Source organism: Enoplosus armatus, chromosome 13, assembly GCF_043641665.1.
Source record: "Enoplosus armatus isolate fEnoArm2 chromosome 13, fEnoArm2.hap1, whole genome shotgun sequence".
NCBI lineage: Eukaryota > Metazoa > Chordata > Actinopteri > Centrarchiformes > Enoplosidae > Enoplosus > Enoplosus armatus.
Genome location: NC_092192.1, coordinates 18,852,185 through 18,871,162, shown reverse-complemented (window position 1 = coordinate 18,871,162; position 18,978 = coordinate 18,852,185). Strand labels below are relative to the sequence as shown.

General features: G+C 41.0%; 1 protein-coding gene across 4 annotated transcripts in view; it reads right to left on the bottom strand.

Annotated features, from left to right (window-relative positions):
• Window positions 1–18,978, bottom strand: part of abr (ABR activator of RhoGEF and GTPase) — a 121,965-nt gene that overhangs the window by 50,811 nt on the left and 52,176 nt on the right. For 3 of the 4 annotated variants that reach the window (XM_070916910.1, XM_070916911.1, XM_070916912.1), the window contains 6 exons: window positions 18,190–18,288; window positions 15,499–15,684; window positions 9,185–9,292; window positions 7,696–7,756; window positions 2,216–2,268; window positions 1,230–1,370 (listed from right to left, as the gene is read on the bottom strand). In XM_070916910.1, coding sequence (XP_070773011.1) covers window positions 1,230–1,370; window positions 2,216–2,268; window positions 7,696–7,756; window positions 9,185–9,292; window positions 15,499–15,684; window positions 18,190–18,288 — 648 coding nt within the window. Of the gene's footprint in view, window positions 1–1,229; window positions 1,371–2,215; window positions 2,269–7,255; window positions 7,302–7,695; window positions 7,757–9,184; window positions 9,293–15,498; window positions 15,685–18,189; window positions 18,289–18,978 lie in introns of those variants that run through there. The other variant, XM_070916913.1, reaches the window with a different exon arrangement.

Here is an 18,978-nt window from a genome sequence, read left to right as displayed (position 1 = left end):
CCAACTCTAAAATCACTACACCAGCTCTACAGTCACTTTTCAAAAGTATGCATTTGTTCAGTGTTTCTGAAGGCCGGACAGGTGCATTTTGATCTCATAATAGCTACACAGCTAAAACAGTTGCACTTACAGCGTTATGCCCCTACAGTAACAGACACTAAAACTCTTTGTTTTAAAAAGAGAAGCATGCAAACCTTTTAGTTTGTTTTTTACTTAAATGTACCCTGTGGAGTTCTAGAGCACTAAGGAGAAATGCTTTTATGAGCAGGTGTTAGTGTCCTGCTATTCCGCTGATCTAACCCTAACCCTAACAGCAGTGAAGAAGAAGACGACTGTAAGCTAACAACTTGGATGTAAACATTGCACGATTAAAAATATTAAAAATTCTTTCTTTGCAAATGTTTTACGAGGAAGGAGATGCATTCAAATCGTTTGTTAGACTAAGGGGACCTCCACTGATTTTACACATCAAACACTATTAACAGGTCATGGGGAGTATTATAGCTACCGCTTGTGTGGTAAAAGTTGTATAACGCCTTTTGTGGGTCCAGAGGGAGCTGTGTGAAGTCTGGTGAATGTCCTCATGTGAAGTCTCCAAGACGAAAAAAAAAAAAAAGAAGAGTGTGGAGAACCTTTGCAGCCTGCTCCTCATCTCTGCTTGAGGCTAGCGGCTTGAGGCTACATTAGCTTGACTAGCATAACACACCTGAATGTCCGACCGAGCCGTTGGCGTAGTGTAGGCGCCAGGGTATGACAAGGTAGAAGAAATGTGTGGTATTTGTTCTGCAGCATCTTTTCTTTTTGATTCAACTGTCCATCGTGAGTCCGACAATGTTATAGGAGTGCAATGTTAAATCAAGTACACTTACACACTTAAATCATATTTGTAAAGTATTTCTAATTGTATGAAATGTGTTTTTACAAATAAGACTATAGAGATATAGAGTAGTATCAATGGCTGCCTTCCACCATATGACACAGCACCCAACTTCAAAGTCAGTTATCCATACATTAGGCTCTTGCTACTGCTGTAACAAGCTAAACAGGATAAACTGGAGAGAACTGGGGATAACAATAACTATCCTATGTATTATAGTATAGTAGAGTTTATTATAGTAAGTACAGTATGTGGGCTCTATCTAGTTATTTGCAGGCAATTAAAAGGTAATTTCTAAGTCATAAAAAGGGCATTCATTTACACATAATCACACACAAACAATCCCACACACCTCTCCCTTGGGCGTGGTGACAGCAGTCCTGCGAGGGTCGATCTCCTCGTTGATGGAGGAGAGGAAGTTCTGAGATATCCGCAGAGCGTCCTGCAGGAGGGGGAAGTCCGGGTGGTCTTTAGGGGTGTGTTTCAGCAAGTCCTGCAACACAAGCACACACACATGCACAGTTACATAGACGCATAAGACTTTGTTGTCCTGTGAAAACTGTTGGTGTAATAATGTCTTTTAACATTAATGTAATTTAGCCCTCATTCTGTGTATTGTTAGAAATCCATTCTCACTTTCTAACAAAAATCCATCCAAGCACAAGCAGAAGCGCTGATTTCATTTTGTCTTCTTATTAATAACATAATTGCACTGCACATGCACAGCTTTCTTTGCATGAATGACAGGAACATGACCTATAGAAACACACACACACGAGCCTTGGATGCACAGACTGGACATGTTGTTCTGACAGCTTTGCAACAAACATCTGAAACGTGATGAGGGGCTCCAACCAGACACAGTTTCTTTGCAAAGGGGTCACAAGCCAAAAGGGTTGGGACCACTGGTGTAATCTTAACAATGTGTATTATTTCATAAGCGTGTAATATGTTGTTAATGATAATTCTTAATCTGAAAAGTAACTAATACTGTCAAATAAATGTAGCGGAGTAAAGAGCACTAATATTTCCATTAGAAATGTAGTGGAGTAGAAGTAAAGTAGCATGAAAAGTACAAGTACTTCAAAATTGTTCTTAAGTAAAGAACTTAAGTAAATGTACTTAGTTACTTTCCAGCACTGGTATTATTTGCCCACTTATTGACATATCTGTCTCAGTGGTTATTGTCTCCACACCAATACAATAGCAGTGAATGGAGTTTCTAAAAATGACATTCATCAAAGTCAGCAGCAACGTCTCCTGAATCAGCGTCCTGTCATTTCTGTAACTTGGGTGAAATCCTCCTTTATGCTGTGGAAGTGCAAGTTGTGTACTCACATGAAGGACCAGGGTGCTTCTGGTGACACGGTCAATCGGCTTGTAAAGGAGAGCTGTGGAGAGACAAGAGGAGGGCTCTGAGTCAGTGTTGTTTACACACAGGGCTATACATGCGCACACACACACATTCATACACAGGAGGACACAGTTCCTCAAGGACAAACACTCCCACTCAGCTCCCACTGAGTTAAACACAGAACGTATAGTCTGACCGGTGATCTGATCTGGGTTGGTGTGGGGGAATGCAGCAGTTTGTTACTGCACAATGAGGGGATGGAGACACACACGCATGTACGCACACGCACGCACACGCGCGCACACACACACACACGTCTGTAAGCAGGCTGTTTAACATGCAATCCATCGCCGGGTTGACGCTGCTGCCTCCTATTGGTTCTGAAATACTTTGCTTCCACTGCATATTTAGGCTGCTACTAGGTAAACTACAGCCTGCCTGGACACTGGACTTTAAGGGAGTCTCTCTGAAACACACGCATGTAAACATAAACAGCTCAGATGAATGCATGTGTATATAAAAAGCATGCATATATAAAAAGACAGACACGTGCCACCGTTCCTGTCTCTAAATCACAGTTTAAGCCTGCAACACCCCACTTGGCTTGGTTTCCCAGAGGGACGGCTTTGCCGCTGAGGTGGTGTGAACAGCAGCCAGTCTGACCTACATGACAGCTCTAGGTGAGAAACTCCCACAGATAGGACAGAGAGAAAGATAGAAAGAAAATGGAAAAAAATATATACAGAAGAGATGTGCAGTAGGCATGGCAGATGTGAGAACCCCTAGGGAAGCAAACACACATGTAGATGTACAAAAAGAGAAGAGAGGACTTTTATTCTGGGTTTCCTCTGTCAGACCTGGGTTCCAGCTGACATGTAATGAAATGCCAAAAACGTCTCAAGGTCTCAAAATAATAATGCCACCGGTGTCACGAAGCATTGTAAAAAAAAAAAAAAAAAAAAAAAAGATGTATAATAATGTTGCTCTGCACATGTACTCAAGAAGAAAAGAACATAAGGGTATGCAATAAAAACAGACCAGATCCACAAAGGCATAAAAAATGCAGCTGACAGTGTTCCACTCAGTGATCAAGCTAATCTCCATTTATTAAAGTGAAAGACTTGAAGCAACTGATTTTTAAATGGAAGGGAAGAAAAGCCAGCCAAGTGAGACAGAGAGAAGTGATGTGCCTTCTGTATGCAGGGCAGGTCGTCCCAGACAGACTGCTCCCACAGAGAGGTAGAAACAGCGCTACACTTCCCCTCGAATGTTACACTTATCTGTTTAAACCACCCAACATTGCTCCCTTCAACTGTACAGTAGTGCAGACACATTCTCTCTCTCTTCTTCTCTCCTCTGTACTCTCCTCCTTCAACTAAAAGAAATGAAAGCGCCAGAGCAGAAACCTACAGGGAACATGTTCAGATCTACTGATAAAGCTTGTCATATACACGCTCTATACTCACTCTCATATGCTCAGATATACATACACGACTACTGTATAAGACCAAAGAGAATCTTCTTCTTGCTGATGCTCTTTGAAGTTTCTCAGGTCATTAATAATGCGGCCTCCACCAATGGTCGTGGTTCACTGAACCAATACTGCTACCTCCTGGAGGATTAACTAGAGGACCAGCACCGACTACAGGGGCTGTGAACGCCTCTAATTATGTGTGTGCACGTCACCTCAAGGACAGGTAGTTTAGGTGACACCAGGTTACCTTGGGTATAATTCAAGTATCATAGTAGTGTAGTACATCTAAGTTCTGAGTATGTTAGCTGGTTGTATAAGTTAGTACAGCTGTATTGATTATTTATGTCCTACTTTGTCTTGCATGTCTGAAATACTCTTACACCTTGGTTCTACGTGGAAACTCAGTCTACAGCTATGTGAGCTGCTTTGAGAGGCTGTGATGAGGCACAGTTGTATTTTTGCCAACATGCTGATGTTAAGCAGGTATAATAATTTCCATGTTCACCAGTTTAGCATGTTAACATGCTAACCATTGCTAATTAGCATTAAACACAGTACAGCTGTGATGTCAGATGTCATTAGTTTTGCAGGTATTTGATCATAAACCAAAGTATTAAATAAAAAGTATAGGACAAATTTGTATTTGGGAAATTGTTGAGATATTTCAGTCCGGATGAGGTCAAATTATGGTTCCAGAAACCTCAATAACACCTTTTACTGCTTTTGAGACCTGAATATTCTAGCTTAGTTCATCCTTAAAGGGGATTTCCAGTAGTTTTAAACCTGGGCCCTATTTTACAAAGTTTTGGGGTGTAAAAGGCTAATAGTTTTGGAATTGGTCCAGTTTATCGCCTCAGCTGCTGCAACGTAGTCCTTGTGAGCAACTGTGCACGTGAAAAGTATGTCAACTAAAAGGGCTTGTTCTTGCCAGTGACAGGCTCAGATTGTGTGTCAGTGTCTGACAACATTATTAAGGGATCTCTACAGAGATAGACCATTTTGTTGAAGAGTAAGATCCTTTTTGTTTCACCAAAAAACAGAAGTCTTGCTCTGAAATCTCACGAGAGGTGAGTTGTTGCAGGAAGATGGTGGGGGAAATGGGAGTCAGTAAGTCATCTTACTTGTCAACAAAAAGGTCTATCTCTGAAAACAAGCGCTTTTAGTGGACGTACTTTTCACGTGCACAGTTGCTGTAAGGATTACATTGCAGTCATTGCAGCCTCATTTAGACCCCAAAAACCAGAAAATACCAGAATTACCCTTTCCCTTTCTCTCTCTTTTCCTTTTCTTCTATACATAACATTATAATTATATACGCTGAGATATGAATAATCTGGTTACTCTGCGGAAACAGGGAAACATCACATCCTGAATACAATCAAAGACAGGATAAGGATTATAGTCAGGATGCCAATGTGTATGAAATCTACTCAGTGTCTGCAGTACTAATGCAGGATAAATGTGTGATCATTTTTACAGTGGCTGCATGTTTTCAGAGAATCCTATTTAAATGTATTTTACAAACGAGGACAGAACCTGCACAGAGATGCTAAGTTCAAAGTCCAGTCAAGGGTCAGGACGAGGGAGGATGAGAAGACGCAGAGAGAGAGAGAGAGAGAGAGGCGGATTATCGGAAGTCGATGACCTTTCACAGCGAGGTGCCTCTGATTGGTCCTGTTCTCAAGGTCGCTGTGACGACTTGGCTGATGGACATGGATTCATCTTTGCTAACAAGGGAATAGACGGTGTGGACCAAGTCTTTGAACAAGCACCACACACACACACACACACGGGTCTACAGCTAGGACACTGGGAGTGCCAGCTTTCAGCCCTCAGTATTTGGCAAGACATTCAGCCACCAATGCCAGGCATGAGCCATGACGGAGGACGAGGAGGACGGAACGAGAGTGATAGGAGAGGGAAAATAAATAAGGCAGAAAGACAGACAGGGAAAGGATTAAGGCATAGAGAGAAAGCGGTAGCGGTGCGGAGCAACAGTCCCCATTTACATGTAAAACAGGATGTCAGATGCTTGTTTGATTTAGCACTTGTGTTGCTATTTGCATCCATTCATTAGGAGGTGGTAGGCAGATGAAACAATGAGCTTTACTATACAGTATGTAAACAAGCCTGACAAATGGACTTATTTCAATGAAAAAGAAATGCGCAAAAGCACATGTCAGTTGATTTGGCTGGGGTCCAGTTAAATCATACGGAAGCTAAGAAGGATGGACGGATGGATGAGTGTAGGGAAAAAAGGCAGGTAGGAAGACAGGAAGACAGCACGATGAAAGAAATATGGAGGGAAAACAAAGAGGAAGCGGCAGTTTCAGAGTTGAGCTAGAGAAATCCCTCGACTACCTCGCCAGGTAATTAAGGAATCGCAACACAACAACAGTAATCAAAGCAGCTGCCCTGGGTGCTGACAAACACTGATTGTTGAGGGAATATGAAAGTGGTTTCATGCTACTTCACTACCACAGAAACCTATGGTACAGCAAACACATCATATAGTAGTTTAGTATAATATAGTATAGTCTCAGCAGTAAATGTGATTATAACAACCAGCACGTTTGGGTTTATCCTCATTTACGATGCATAAATTAACAAACAGTTCACAGGTACATGCTGCTGAAAACTGACACACATACGCACACTCACCCACCCTCTCTCAGCCTGACAAAGCCACACCATTTGCTCATCATGTTTGCTTAACATTGCATAATTTGGACAGCCCACAACATGTCATTCTTCCCCCTGCAGCAAGAGGTCTACCCCTCTGGTTTAGTTGAGCCAAATCCCCCCCAAAACAACTTAAGTTTGCAAGACACCAACAGAGTAAAGGTATGTGCCAGCTCCCTGAGCACACACACACACACACACACACACACACACACACACACACACACACACACACACACACACACACACACACACACACACACACACACACACACACACACACACACACACACACACACACACACACACACACACACACAAACTCTTGTTCCGATCCTCTGGTGATAAGTATTCTCTATCAGGAGCAGTCTGGGTCCGGCAGTCCTCATACAGACTAAACGTGCCCTGCGTTTAAACAAACATACACACACAAAGAAAAGCGGTCCATCCTCTATATTCTGTATGTTGTTCCAGAGGATCCTCACACAGCAACCACACAGCTCAAAGCCCCAACGCTTCAAAAGAAACTAATTTTACCACCTCATTGCGTGGGCTACAGCACATAAATGCACAGGGAAAAAAAATCAATTTAAGGTCTGAAATCACCTGCAGACAGACACCATTTGTGCATCATGCGCATTAGTCCATAAAGCTCCAAATACCTGTCACATATGCTGCTATCCCAAATCAATCTAACAGCTCATTAATAACTGTCCCAACTTCACAGCAAACATGGTATACTACCAATCTACCATAGAATCAACAACACCGACATCCTGGCAAATAGACAAATGACAGGAAAAAGGAAAAACAACACTTCCAAGTTATCTGAGTCAAACGGCAGCAGTTCGCGTCATGCAGTCGTTACCGTATGTGCAGTTACAACACAGTCTGAGGACCAGAAGCACCTCCATATCCCGCATCTCCTCTCTTCACTCTGTTCTCCTGCTCACTGCCTCTTTTCTCAGGCAGAGACAGACAGAGAGGGAAAGAGAGAGAGAGAGAGAAAGAGAGAGAGAGAGAGAGAGAAAGAGAGAGAGAGAGAGACAGAGAGAGAGAGAGAGACAGAGAGAAAGAGAGAGACAGACAGTGTGTGTGTGTGTGTGTGTGTGTGTGTGTGTGTGTGTGTGTGTGTGTGACAGCTCACACATGTGCCAGTTTGCCTCCCAAAGACCGCCACTGCATACACAAGTAGAAGGGGCAGGATCGGAGTCTTAAAGCAGCAAGCCAGCCTAGACAGACATGCACACTCACAAATACACACACAAAAAGACAAGAACACACACATGTGTGCACACAAACACCTACCCTCCATTGAGACAGTTGTGGTACAATCTTTGGAGTCTTTAGGACCTTTTACTTTGAGGTTCTGAAAGAAACAGAGGAGTGGAATGATCAATTGAATTAATTATACACACCCGATCTCGCTCACGCACACGCACACGCACACGCACACGCACACACACACACACACACACACAGCTCTCTACTTGCTTGGCTGTGGCTGATAAAACTAATGAAGAAGTATAGGGTCACTGCAGCAGACTGAGAAGCTGATGGAGGCATTACCATGCAACCTTCACGAATTTACCTCACAGCAAATTATATTTACAACCACCACCACACCTCTACCGCATGATATGAATATTATCTATATATTACATACATAATATTAATTTGATTAAAACCTAAAACTACTACATGTACTTGGATTAGTGTCACAGCGTTGTTTTTGAAAATGAACACAATGACAGAGAAGACGAGAGTATAATCTAATCTAATATATATATATTTTAAGTTTATGTCAATGTAACTTTTCATGCAGTCTATGAAAGTTCTACAATGCTTGTGTCCCACGAGCTGAACAGTGGGTGGCAAAAGGTCAAATACATAACAGGAAATGAAGGGTTTTATGTTTAGAAATCACAGGTGACTATGCTTTAAAGTTTAGATGCTCTGTAGATAGAGGTTTTGAGGTGGTTAAGTATTCTGAGACTGGGTTTGACATTATCAGGAGTCACTTATGTCACAGATGTTTTGTTAATTAACACCTTCAAAGCAAACAGGAGGAGTCTTAGCACCCCAGAACACCTGTCCTCCTCATCAGCTCTTAATACTAAATATATCCACCTTGCTGCAACTATGTGCTGACATACAATAGTCCAAACCCTCTGTTGTGAATTGCTCATCTGCCCAGACACTAATAAGATTAAATGTGTAAAAGTGTAGCATATTTCAACATCAATATATCTGTTGATTGTGTTTTAAACTAGTATTCCTCAAAATAAGAACACATTTCCCATAAACGCTGTTGCTTCCTGTCAAAAAGAGGATGTTTCGACTCGACTTACTTCCCCTCTGTGCTGTCGTTCCATGTGCATTTGTTTTCTCCTTCACTTTACTGAAGAGGATTAATGTGATAGTTAAAGGCGCTTGAGACGTGTTGAAATGTCTTCTGTCTTCTGTAGTAGCAAGTATTTGCGTCATAGAGAAATTCAAATTCAGAATGAAAGCTAACTCGTGGCAGACAATTTAAAATGTAGTGTAGAAATGACATTCTGTCGAGCTTCGCAACAATTGTGTCGTTCATGGTAATTACACTAGTGTCTAAAAATTAGGATTTAAAGATGTTAAAATGCAACACACAGCAACTTTGATTATATGACAAAATTACACCAAATCCTCACGATATAAAAATAAACAAAAGCCCAAAATGCAATGAATGCTGCATATTCGCTGTTCAGACATGTCTTCCTTACATCCTTCCAACCGCTCCTTGAGTCATCTTTGAACTTACCTCAGATATCTTCTGGAACTGGCCGTTGGCCTGGCTGCATTTCTCCGCCGTCTCTAGCGCCACCTTGTAGTTGTCCACAAAGGCTTTGTACACTCCCAACTGGCTGGCCTGGGGAATGTGAAAAGAGGGAGAGAATGAGAGACATTAAGGTACAGGAGAAACAAGCAGAGACAATGATAGTGGCATGAACCTCTCTTCTGTTTGATCTGAACTGTTTATAGGACACTGGGGACCCAATGAGCAACTGGTTTACTGTCTAATACATTTACTATTACAAGTCTGTCATGGCAGTACACCAAAATACAGTGGAGTGAGTACAACTTGCATTCACCTTCAACTATCACTTCCATAGTTTTGCACGTCACACAGAAAATTCATATACAGCTCTGGCAGAGGAATTAATTTCTATTCCCATTAGAATTTTGCCTGAAGTGGAGGGTTGAAAAGAGCACTGCAGTCCCTCTTTTGCTCTATCAGCCTATATGAAATGACTCCCCCCCCCCACACACACACACACACACACACTGTCATACACATATAGACAATGCACACAGGATACTCATATTCCCATAATGCCACTCCACCGGTGGCTGTGTGCAGTCCTCTTGATTGAAACAGAGCCACTTTCTCTTTCTCTTTCCTTGTCCCTTTCATCACCAGCCCCTCTCGGCTGCACTGTATGTGCATTGTAAGGCAAGCTGCAGGCCAGCAGTGCATGAATATGCATCCTGCTACAGCTATGCTTGAATGGCTAGGCTGAAGAGCTGACTGCACCCTATTAAAGCAATGAGATTGGATTCAGCTGAATAGAGTGAATAAGTGAGTAAGACTTGTTACTTTTGTCCTTAAACCCACCCTCCTCCTCCGATTTTCATTTCCTCTCCTTCCACTTCCCCTCAGAGTGTGAAGGGGAGAGTTGGGATCAAGAGAGGACACGAGGGAATCATTCAGCCTCATACGACACTTTAAAGATAATGTTGTAGATCAATACATTCTTTATAGGAACAGATGAGAAAATGAAATGTATTTATTTTGTAATGTTGTCATCTTGGCACAATCCTGACACAAACATTTAGCCAGGAGACAAGAAGTCGGCCAAACAAGTGTCACTGTCTGTATATCATCTCATCATACTTGGAGACTTCATTATGTCAAACCAAAACCTTGGAGAAACCACCATGTGTGATTACTGAATTTCCAAAGATAGAGACTTTTGACTTCCAGCTTGGCTGGAAAGTACAAAGCAAGCACAATGATCATCCGCTCATCACGCTGCGACCGGTACGAAACCCCTCCAGCTCTATCCGTCACTGCGACGCAGGACTTTGAGCAACACTCCGAAGACAGTGCCTACACTTCAAACAACACGATCACAGGTCAAAGTGGTGGGTGGGAAAACAACAGCTCGTGTTTGAGAGTGGAGGTGGGAAGGAGAAGATGAAGAGGGAAAGAAAAAAAGGAAACAGAAAGAGAGAGAGGGGGGACCAGAACTAAAGCGTTGACTTTCTAGCTGATAAATGAGCTTGTAGATAATTTAAATCCTCACTGACATGACCATGTTTCTAACAATATCTTCTGCATGATTCTACAGCTCTGAATGTAACACACAACACATAGTGCATGCTCTGCCTCACTCTGTTTAAGCACTAATCATATGGTTATGATCAGTAAAAGAGAAACAAAGACGAACACGGCAAGAAAACTTTTAGACTGCTAACAAAACCTAATGGAGCTGTATCTTAGACTGGGATTTCCAAGGAGCCAAAAGAAACTAATTCCTCTTCTTTGTACACATTTAAGCCTTAGGACAGGCTGTTTACACCATTACCAATATTAATTAGGGAATACTGTCATACACAATACAATTTTAATCCTGAATGGAAAAGAATGGCTATATAGTGAAAGACTGAAAGCAGCCAACTACTCAACACTTCTCAAGTATTTTGGCATCAGCGTGATGAATATTTAGCAATTAGCAATATCTGTATTCTGCACATGCTTGACTACAGCTAACTGACTTGCAGAGTGAAAGTCCAATATATAATCAATTGCACAATAAAATACTGTACGTGCAGCACTCTGATTTCTCCACAGTACATACTCTCAAATGGTGCAACAACTAGCATCTCTGTGTGGCCACAGCTTATAAATCCAAATCTCAAAGTGGGATCACCCTGACCCAAAATGGGCTGAAGTAAATATCATGCAACATTCTGACTTCCCCTGTTCATAATGTTATCCTAAATAAAATACAACAATCCAGTAACAAGACTAAAAAGTAGAACTTTGGGTCCTGAGGACAAGAATGAACAAGACTAAGAGTTTGCAGCCACACTAGTATCTTTGTGAGGCTGCTAAAATTCTCACAATGCTAAAATACTGTTGTAAAGCAGATATATTACCATGTTCACCATCTTAATGTGTTAGCATGCTAACATTTGTTTATTAAGCACTAAACACATAGTAAAATTGCGGCTGATGGGAATGTCATTAGTTTTGCCGGTGTGACATCATAAACCAAAGTATTGGACAAATTTTGACCTGATGATGAGGTTCAGGGATCACCAAAGTTATTACAATTCATCCTGCCGGGGATATGAATGTCTGCACCAAATGTCCTGGCAATCCATCGAAAAGTTGTTGAGATATTTCGGCCTGGACCAAAGTGGTGGACCGACCGACCACTGACATTACCATCCATAGAGCCATGTCACTAGTATGGCTAAAAAGGTCACCATGGGGAAACAGAAATACACTTACCACAATAACATAATAAATGGATTACAGTTATAGTGTCAAAAGATGGATGCTCGTCTTCAGAAATGTGATCAAATCCTGTTTTTAGTAGCCCAAAAGCTCTTCAGAGCCATGACCGTAGCAAGATGAAACTCTTCCCACTTAATGCCTCCAGGGACTTTGATAATTTGGTTGGTCAAAAGTGATCCTGGCAGTCACAGGCTGCAGCTGAGCCATTTTATTGCCTGAAAAAGGTGAGAAAAGCTGGAACCGCGGCTGGCTTTAATTCCCTGTCCCCTCTGTGTTGCTGCAGTGGCCTCCATGCTGCTGACAAGGAGCAGTAGGGAGTACACCAGCTAATTACACCACCATCTGTACTCTCACACTGCCACTCTGACTAAATGTTTAGTTGCCACATGACATGCTCATGTACGCACATATACACAGCACAGATGGGAGCTGATGACTACACTAATAGGTGTCACTTGGTGGTGTGACTCCTGTGGTCCATGGGGGGGGGGGGGGGGGGTACTTAAACTACTAAAAGAATTACATTTCCGCGCAAGAGCTCCGTTCATTTTCTCTGCTACTAAACATAAGCTCATGAATCATTTCTAATCCATCCTCCCGAGTTGCTAACACATTTTCCCCTGACTGTCCAACAGAATCTTTTATTGAATAAATGTTTCATTAATCATTCTATTAAAAACACTGATGCATTGTTGCACAAAAAGTTTAACCCTTGGGCTTTCAGTAGAAGTTTTATTTGAAGTTTTGAAAGAAGTTGGTGGGCATGATTTGAAATGTTTTGATACTTATGATAGCTGACTTTTAGTATCAATACCAAAACGATACTGTTTTCAAAACCTTATTTTGAGGAGAATAAGCATATCTGAAAAGATGAAGCCAAACTTGTGAAATGCAATCGTTCACTTTTGAACACAAAGCTGTAAACCAAATAACTTTATCTATATGGAACACTGTCTAAAAAAAATAGCAAAAGTGTAATTTAAAAAAGGAAACATCACCACAAAGAATAAGTAACAATATTAAGAATCTGACCAAAAATTCAATTAAATTCAATGCTAACTTCAGGTACTTCAGGACAGTTTTCAACACTCGTGCTACTGACACATTTCAGTTTGTACCAAAAAAGTATAGAAGTTTGATAGCCAGCTCTAGTTAGCCGTTTTTGCTTTTAAACATAGTCTGTACATTGCAACATAACTAGACATGGTTAATTGTTATTTTGCCAGCACGGCTGGTCAGTTTTGCATTGAGATGTTAGCTAGTTAGCTAGCTAACCATAGTCTGTCTTGCTGTAAATACATGAGTTAAGTGCTGGAGAATCTGCAGTAGTTAGTAGTTACAGATTTTTGTTTTTTTTTTGCTAACCAGCTAAAACTTTAATTGATATTTTGAGTTGAAATTGTCATAAATACCCCCTGAGTGAACTGGAAGTTGCAATCTTTGAGTGATAGTGGGTTACTGCTAATAATAACCCTGGCTGACATGGGTTTGGAAGGCGTCAAAATGTACCTGAAACCCTGTGAGATGTTGAAAACCAAAAGTGAAAGATCAGAGAGGCCTGTTTCATATCAGAATAAGACAGACATCTTCATCGGGTTAGTCATAATGATAGCATGAAATGTACTCAGTTATTCATGCAGAGTTGTGATATTTTTAAATCTGTCGAACCAAAAGGCTGGTTGGAATCTGTTGCTGAGTCACTGGTGTGTGAATGAACAGAACTGGTGCATGTAAATGGAGCTTTACATCCGACCTCATGATAACAAACAATGTGACACCTTGATTTTGTCCACAAATATATGGTCTATACTATATTATATACTATACGTTGATAAGAAGATCAGACCCACAGTCTACTGTATGCTGTTCTACATTTAAAAACACTTCCGGTTCTAAATCAAAGCTGCCAGCTCACACAAACAAACACTGAGTCACAGGCAGTAGAGCCAGAAATATTTTACAACTTCATACAGTAACTTCTCCTTTTGACAGACTAAAATAGATGCCAAAGTTTAGTTGTCTGAGGTGGCATGACATTTACTCCTGCGCTCTAGTCAAAACAACAGTGTGCTCATGGCTTGGCAAAATGTCACAGGATCTCTTATAATGGGATGTCTGATCCAAAAATGTGGTTAATCTCATAACATTTAATGGGAGATTTCTAGTACGTCAATTCACATGAGCCAAGACAATGTTCAAGGCGTGTTGGCTATTTCTAAGCTTCTGTCTTTTGACAATACTACTGTTTGACACTGCAGCTGTATCATGTCTTTTAAAAACTCAAGGAGTTTTCTGTGTAAATTTATGATTATGTTTTCTTACTAATTTAACATCAAATCCACAACAACACTCAGCTAAGATAGCTGCACGACATGTATTGCTGTGGAATGATTCTAGAGAAAGTAGCGAAGAATTTATTGTCCATTATCTTTTAAGAATTCTATCACAACCTGATCAGTCACAGTAATTACATTTTGAACAGCAGGGTGGCAAAAAATAGAATTTGAACGTCATAAAAATGAACCTTGTTAATAGCTTATATACTGTATGTGAGCATAATAATAAAAAGAATCATTATTTTGTTCTGTGAGGCTCCCAACTTTAGAGTAAAACATCGCTGTTACTGTCAGGTAGAAGGTAGGAGAGGCTTACAGCAGTTCACTGCCACTTTTCTAAATAGAGAGCTTGGCTGTCTAGTTTCCAGTCCAGGAAAATTATAAACCACAATATTCTGTTACCGCCTTCCCACAGTGGGACGTACTCAGGGTGAACAAACAGGACACAGTGCGCCAGGGTTTACTTACTTTAGTCATACCAGCTACACTATTGCTCTCAGACATTCAAATTGGCCACTGAAGTTAACACATTTTATTGACTACCGCCTCTCTACTACTGATTTTACACACTAAATGTGCATTACCTTATAAATTAAATTTCTATGTGGATTCGTTTTTCTGACTGGAAGTCCAGTTTCTTACATCTCTGCAAAAAGTCTCTCTTACAGCATGTTGCATCAGCCTACTGCATGCCAAACAAATGTAATGAGGATCTCAAATATGTTAAGACACACACACACTGTATATGCCCATCTCTTACAGTATGTAATGTGCTGAGAAGCCCTGTTCAAATTGCATTATCCACTGACAATGTAACGATCTGACACAGAAGGAGGACTAACTCACTTTGAGACTAGCTGAGGCCTGGAGCCTTGCTAATTCTATACACAAACACATCCACACACATAACAATGGTGTTGTTACAATACGTACTGAGAGCGCCTGTTTAAGCAACATAATCCAGTGCAAATATGACAGCGTGATGGATCGAAGGCTGCAACATCTCTGCTAATGCACTCAGACCACAGACACAGGGGCACGCGCACACACTTACGTACAGACACTCTAATTTAGAAGAGTGATTCATAGGTACAAATAGTCAGAGTCTGACATTTCTCCTTTTAACACTCATTTACATGAACCCTGCAAATGGTGGTTAGTGGAAGAAAAGACTCACACACTGTAATTTTCGGGGGCCCACGTGAGACTCACCAGCTTCTGGAACAAATGTCCCACGGTGACCTTCTCGTCCCACTGCTGGATGTTGGGTAAGAGGGCGTCGTAGAACTCCTTGTGGATCTCAAAAATGTCCTGGATTTTGTAGAAGATGGTCTCTACCTGCTGGATGGTCAGGACGGGCTGCGAGGTCGTGGCTGTGGCTTTCAGAGGACGCATGGGCTGGACGATAGGACACAGAGAGAACGGACAGGCTCAAGGAAAGGTTAGCTACAGTAAATATACGAACTGGAAAGCAAAAAAAAGTTTATAATAATATTGTATAAATGTTTTCCTATGCTCATATCTGTTTGTTTTTATAAGTTATATAAGGCCTTTTACAATGGTAGAAAGTTTACTTCACACACACATTATGATAAAATGGGTCAAAGTTGTGTCTAATTTAAGAGAAGGCTTTGATTGTGGGTACAATATGGGGCAGTTCATTAGCTAATCACTGGCCTAATTGGTCCAGTGCCTGATCTTGCTATGTGTCACCCAGTGATAAGCATGTAATCTTAGCCTCTCTGCTCTACAATTGGGTGACTCTCCTCTCGGCTGTGCAGTTTCTGACCAGTCAGACTGCACGCCAGCTGAGTTAATCATAAATATGTGTGGAATGATGGCAGTCTGGGTTAATTTAATGTTTGTGGACTCAGGTCTGTTATACCCCTCTTTGTTTTGTTATCTGTGTTCTCAGTTTAAAAAAGAGGGGACAGTGAATATGTCTGTTGAATGTTATGACGCATTATAACATCTGTTCTGTTCTGTTCTGGTGTCCTGTCAAAATATCAATGAAATGTGTGGAGTGGACTTGGCTTTCACGTCATGGAAGCAAAAGTTCTCTCAGGCTGATGATGAGTCAGTCTCCCACTGATTGCAGGGGTTGTACGAAGGCTTATCAGACAGGCTGACTCATTTTTAAAAGTGAAAAGCTGCACAAATACATCAAGTGACACATGCGCCAATTTACAGTTAAAGAGTTGTTAGAAATTATACTTTTTACATTTATCTACAAACAAATGAGAACAGAATAGGAAGTCAATATCTAAATAGTTACTAATAATAAGCCCCCTGTATGAGCAAGTGCATACAGTGTCAGGCCATGCTGGGAAAGTGTGTATGTGCCGTTATACCACAAGATCCAAGTACAAGCAACTGCTGGCTGTCATGTATCAACATCAGTCTCCCTAGATTTTTTTTTTCAAATTCACCACCATAATCTTTAACACCAAGAGATGATGTAGAGGGTTACCAAAAGCCCGTCAAAAACTCCTGGCTTGCCTTGAATTTGGTCGTGTAAACTAAAAACTGCTTAATATATCAAAAAGAAAAGCACGATCAGAAAGTGTGTTGTAGACATTCTCTCAATTACTGAGGAAGTGGACAAGGATGGGAACAAACTCTCTATTGGTCAAATCGTATAATGACTTGTTGTGTCGTCACTGAGGGTTGAAAGAGAAGGAACTGGGAGAACTGGAGTGTTACTGCAGTCTTTTGTTTACCTCATTGATTGACTACTAACTACACTGGAGGTTTCATACTATAAGTATTTCTGACTCTGATTCTGATAACTGTTGTGTGACTAAACAACTTTATAGTGTGTCAATCTGACCACAGGTCGGTCAAAGTGCAGCATGTGGCTCAGAGCGGCAGGATATGACATGTGTGGCTTAACAAGGGGGTGGGGCATGTTCAGTTAGTGTTTCAGGAAACAGTCCTGCTTTCAGTACGACCATTAACCACCAATAGCGCTCTGACAGTTCACACAGGCCTGCACCAATACACTGCAGCAGCAGCACTGCAACATGCATGCTGCTACTTAACATGCTATTTTATTACCAAAAAACAAGTGTCAGAACATTTAAAAGAAAGTTAGATTATCGTCAGTGCAACTCCAATATTTACACACACTGTCTAGTGCAGGGGTATTCAACTAAAGTTCAAAGAGGTCCAGTTAGAGAAAATGTCCTCAAGCAAAGGTTCGGAACATCATAATGTCTGACTTGCATTGTGATTTAGTGATATATATATATATATATATTGAAGTAGCCTAGTAGTTGTATCAATGTCTGCATGTAATCAACAACTGACTGTCAAATCAAATAAAGAAAGTACAATTCAAAAACATTTTGACAATATTTATTGTCATTTAACGTTGAACTATATAGAAATATAATACTATAGATGTGTATAATATTCTTCTCTCATTAAGTAAAAGAAGGGCTGCATTTAAAAATAAAATAGAGAAAATAAATAAAGCCTTTTGAAAAATTGTACATCTTAAAATAAAGTGCTTAATTTTAGAAAAATAAAATAAAGTGTCGCAGAAGCTTGAGTTTCCCTTTTTCTTTGTTAACTGTTTCACATCTTGACTTCACAGTCTCAACCAATTTCACAATAACTAAGGTGTCTTCTCTCCCTGAATCGTTCACTTGTCTTGTCATCTGTCACTCGCCTCTCACCTCTCTCGTCTGTCTGTATTCAGTCACAATGTTTATCGCTTGGAATGCACAGATTTGATTGGCTGAGTGGCATCGCGTGGGCTGGCGTAACTTGTATGCAATTCGTCTGTGAGTTTCCTGATCCACTAAACCAGTGCCGTAAAGACTAGAAAAGCTGCGCCGGTTAAAATAGAAGCGCCCCGTCAAAGTTGTGTGTGTGTGTGTGTGTGTGTGTGTGTCTCACCAGTAGCAGGGCCTCCAGCTGGTTAATGTAGATCTCCTCGCTGGCCAGGAAACCGGACAGCACCAGTTTCTTCATTTCAAGTCCTTTCTCTATGTCTCCCTGCAAGATAAAACAGACCTGACTGTAATAATGTTTTATACATGTTTACATTTCACACACACACACACACACACACACACACACACACACACACACACACACACACACACACACACACACACACACACACACACACACACACACACACACACACACACACACACACACACACACACACACCAAGGATCCTTTGGTAAACTATTTGTATTTAGATTAATTTCTAACCAATGCCACATTACAGTAAAATGACTCAAGCTCACTTCCTGCATGATGCCACTGCAGTTACTGCAGTTTCCACATCAGGTAAACACGAGATTAATAAACACACATATGAAGTGCGTAGGAATGAGCAGCAGCTGTTTATTGGGAATCTCCGCTCCTCTAAAAACATCTAAATGGCTTACTTCCTACGTTGTATTTTGACTTCGATGTCAGGGGGAGTCACCATCCTGATAATGTATGTATATCGCATCAGTTAAATTCATTCATTCATCTTCCTGCTTATCCCTATTGAAGTGAGGTGAATTCTATCCCAGCATGCATTGTGCAGAAAGCACTGAGATATAGGATGGGAAAGACAAGTCAGGCCCAAGACCTTTGGCCATTTTATACCCATCCAATCCTGAAGAGTTCAAAACTCTAGCAACACTTGTAGAATAAAGAACAACCTCATTACCAGACCTGACTGGA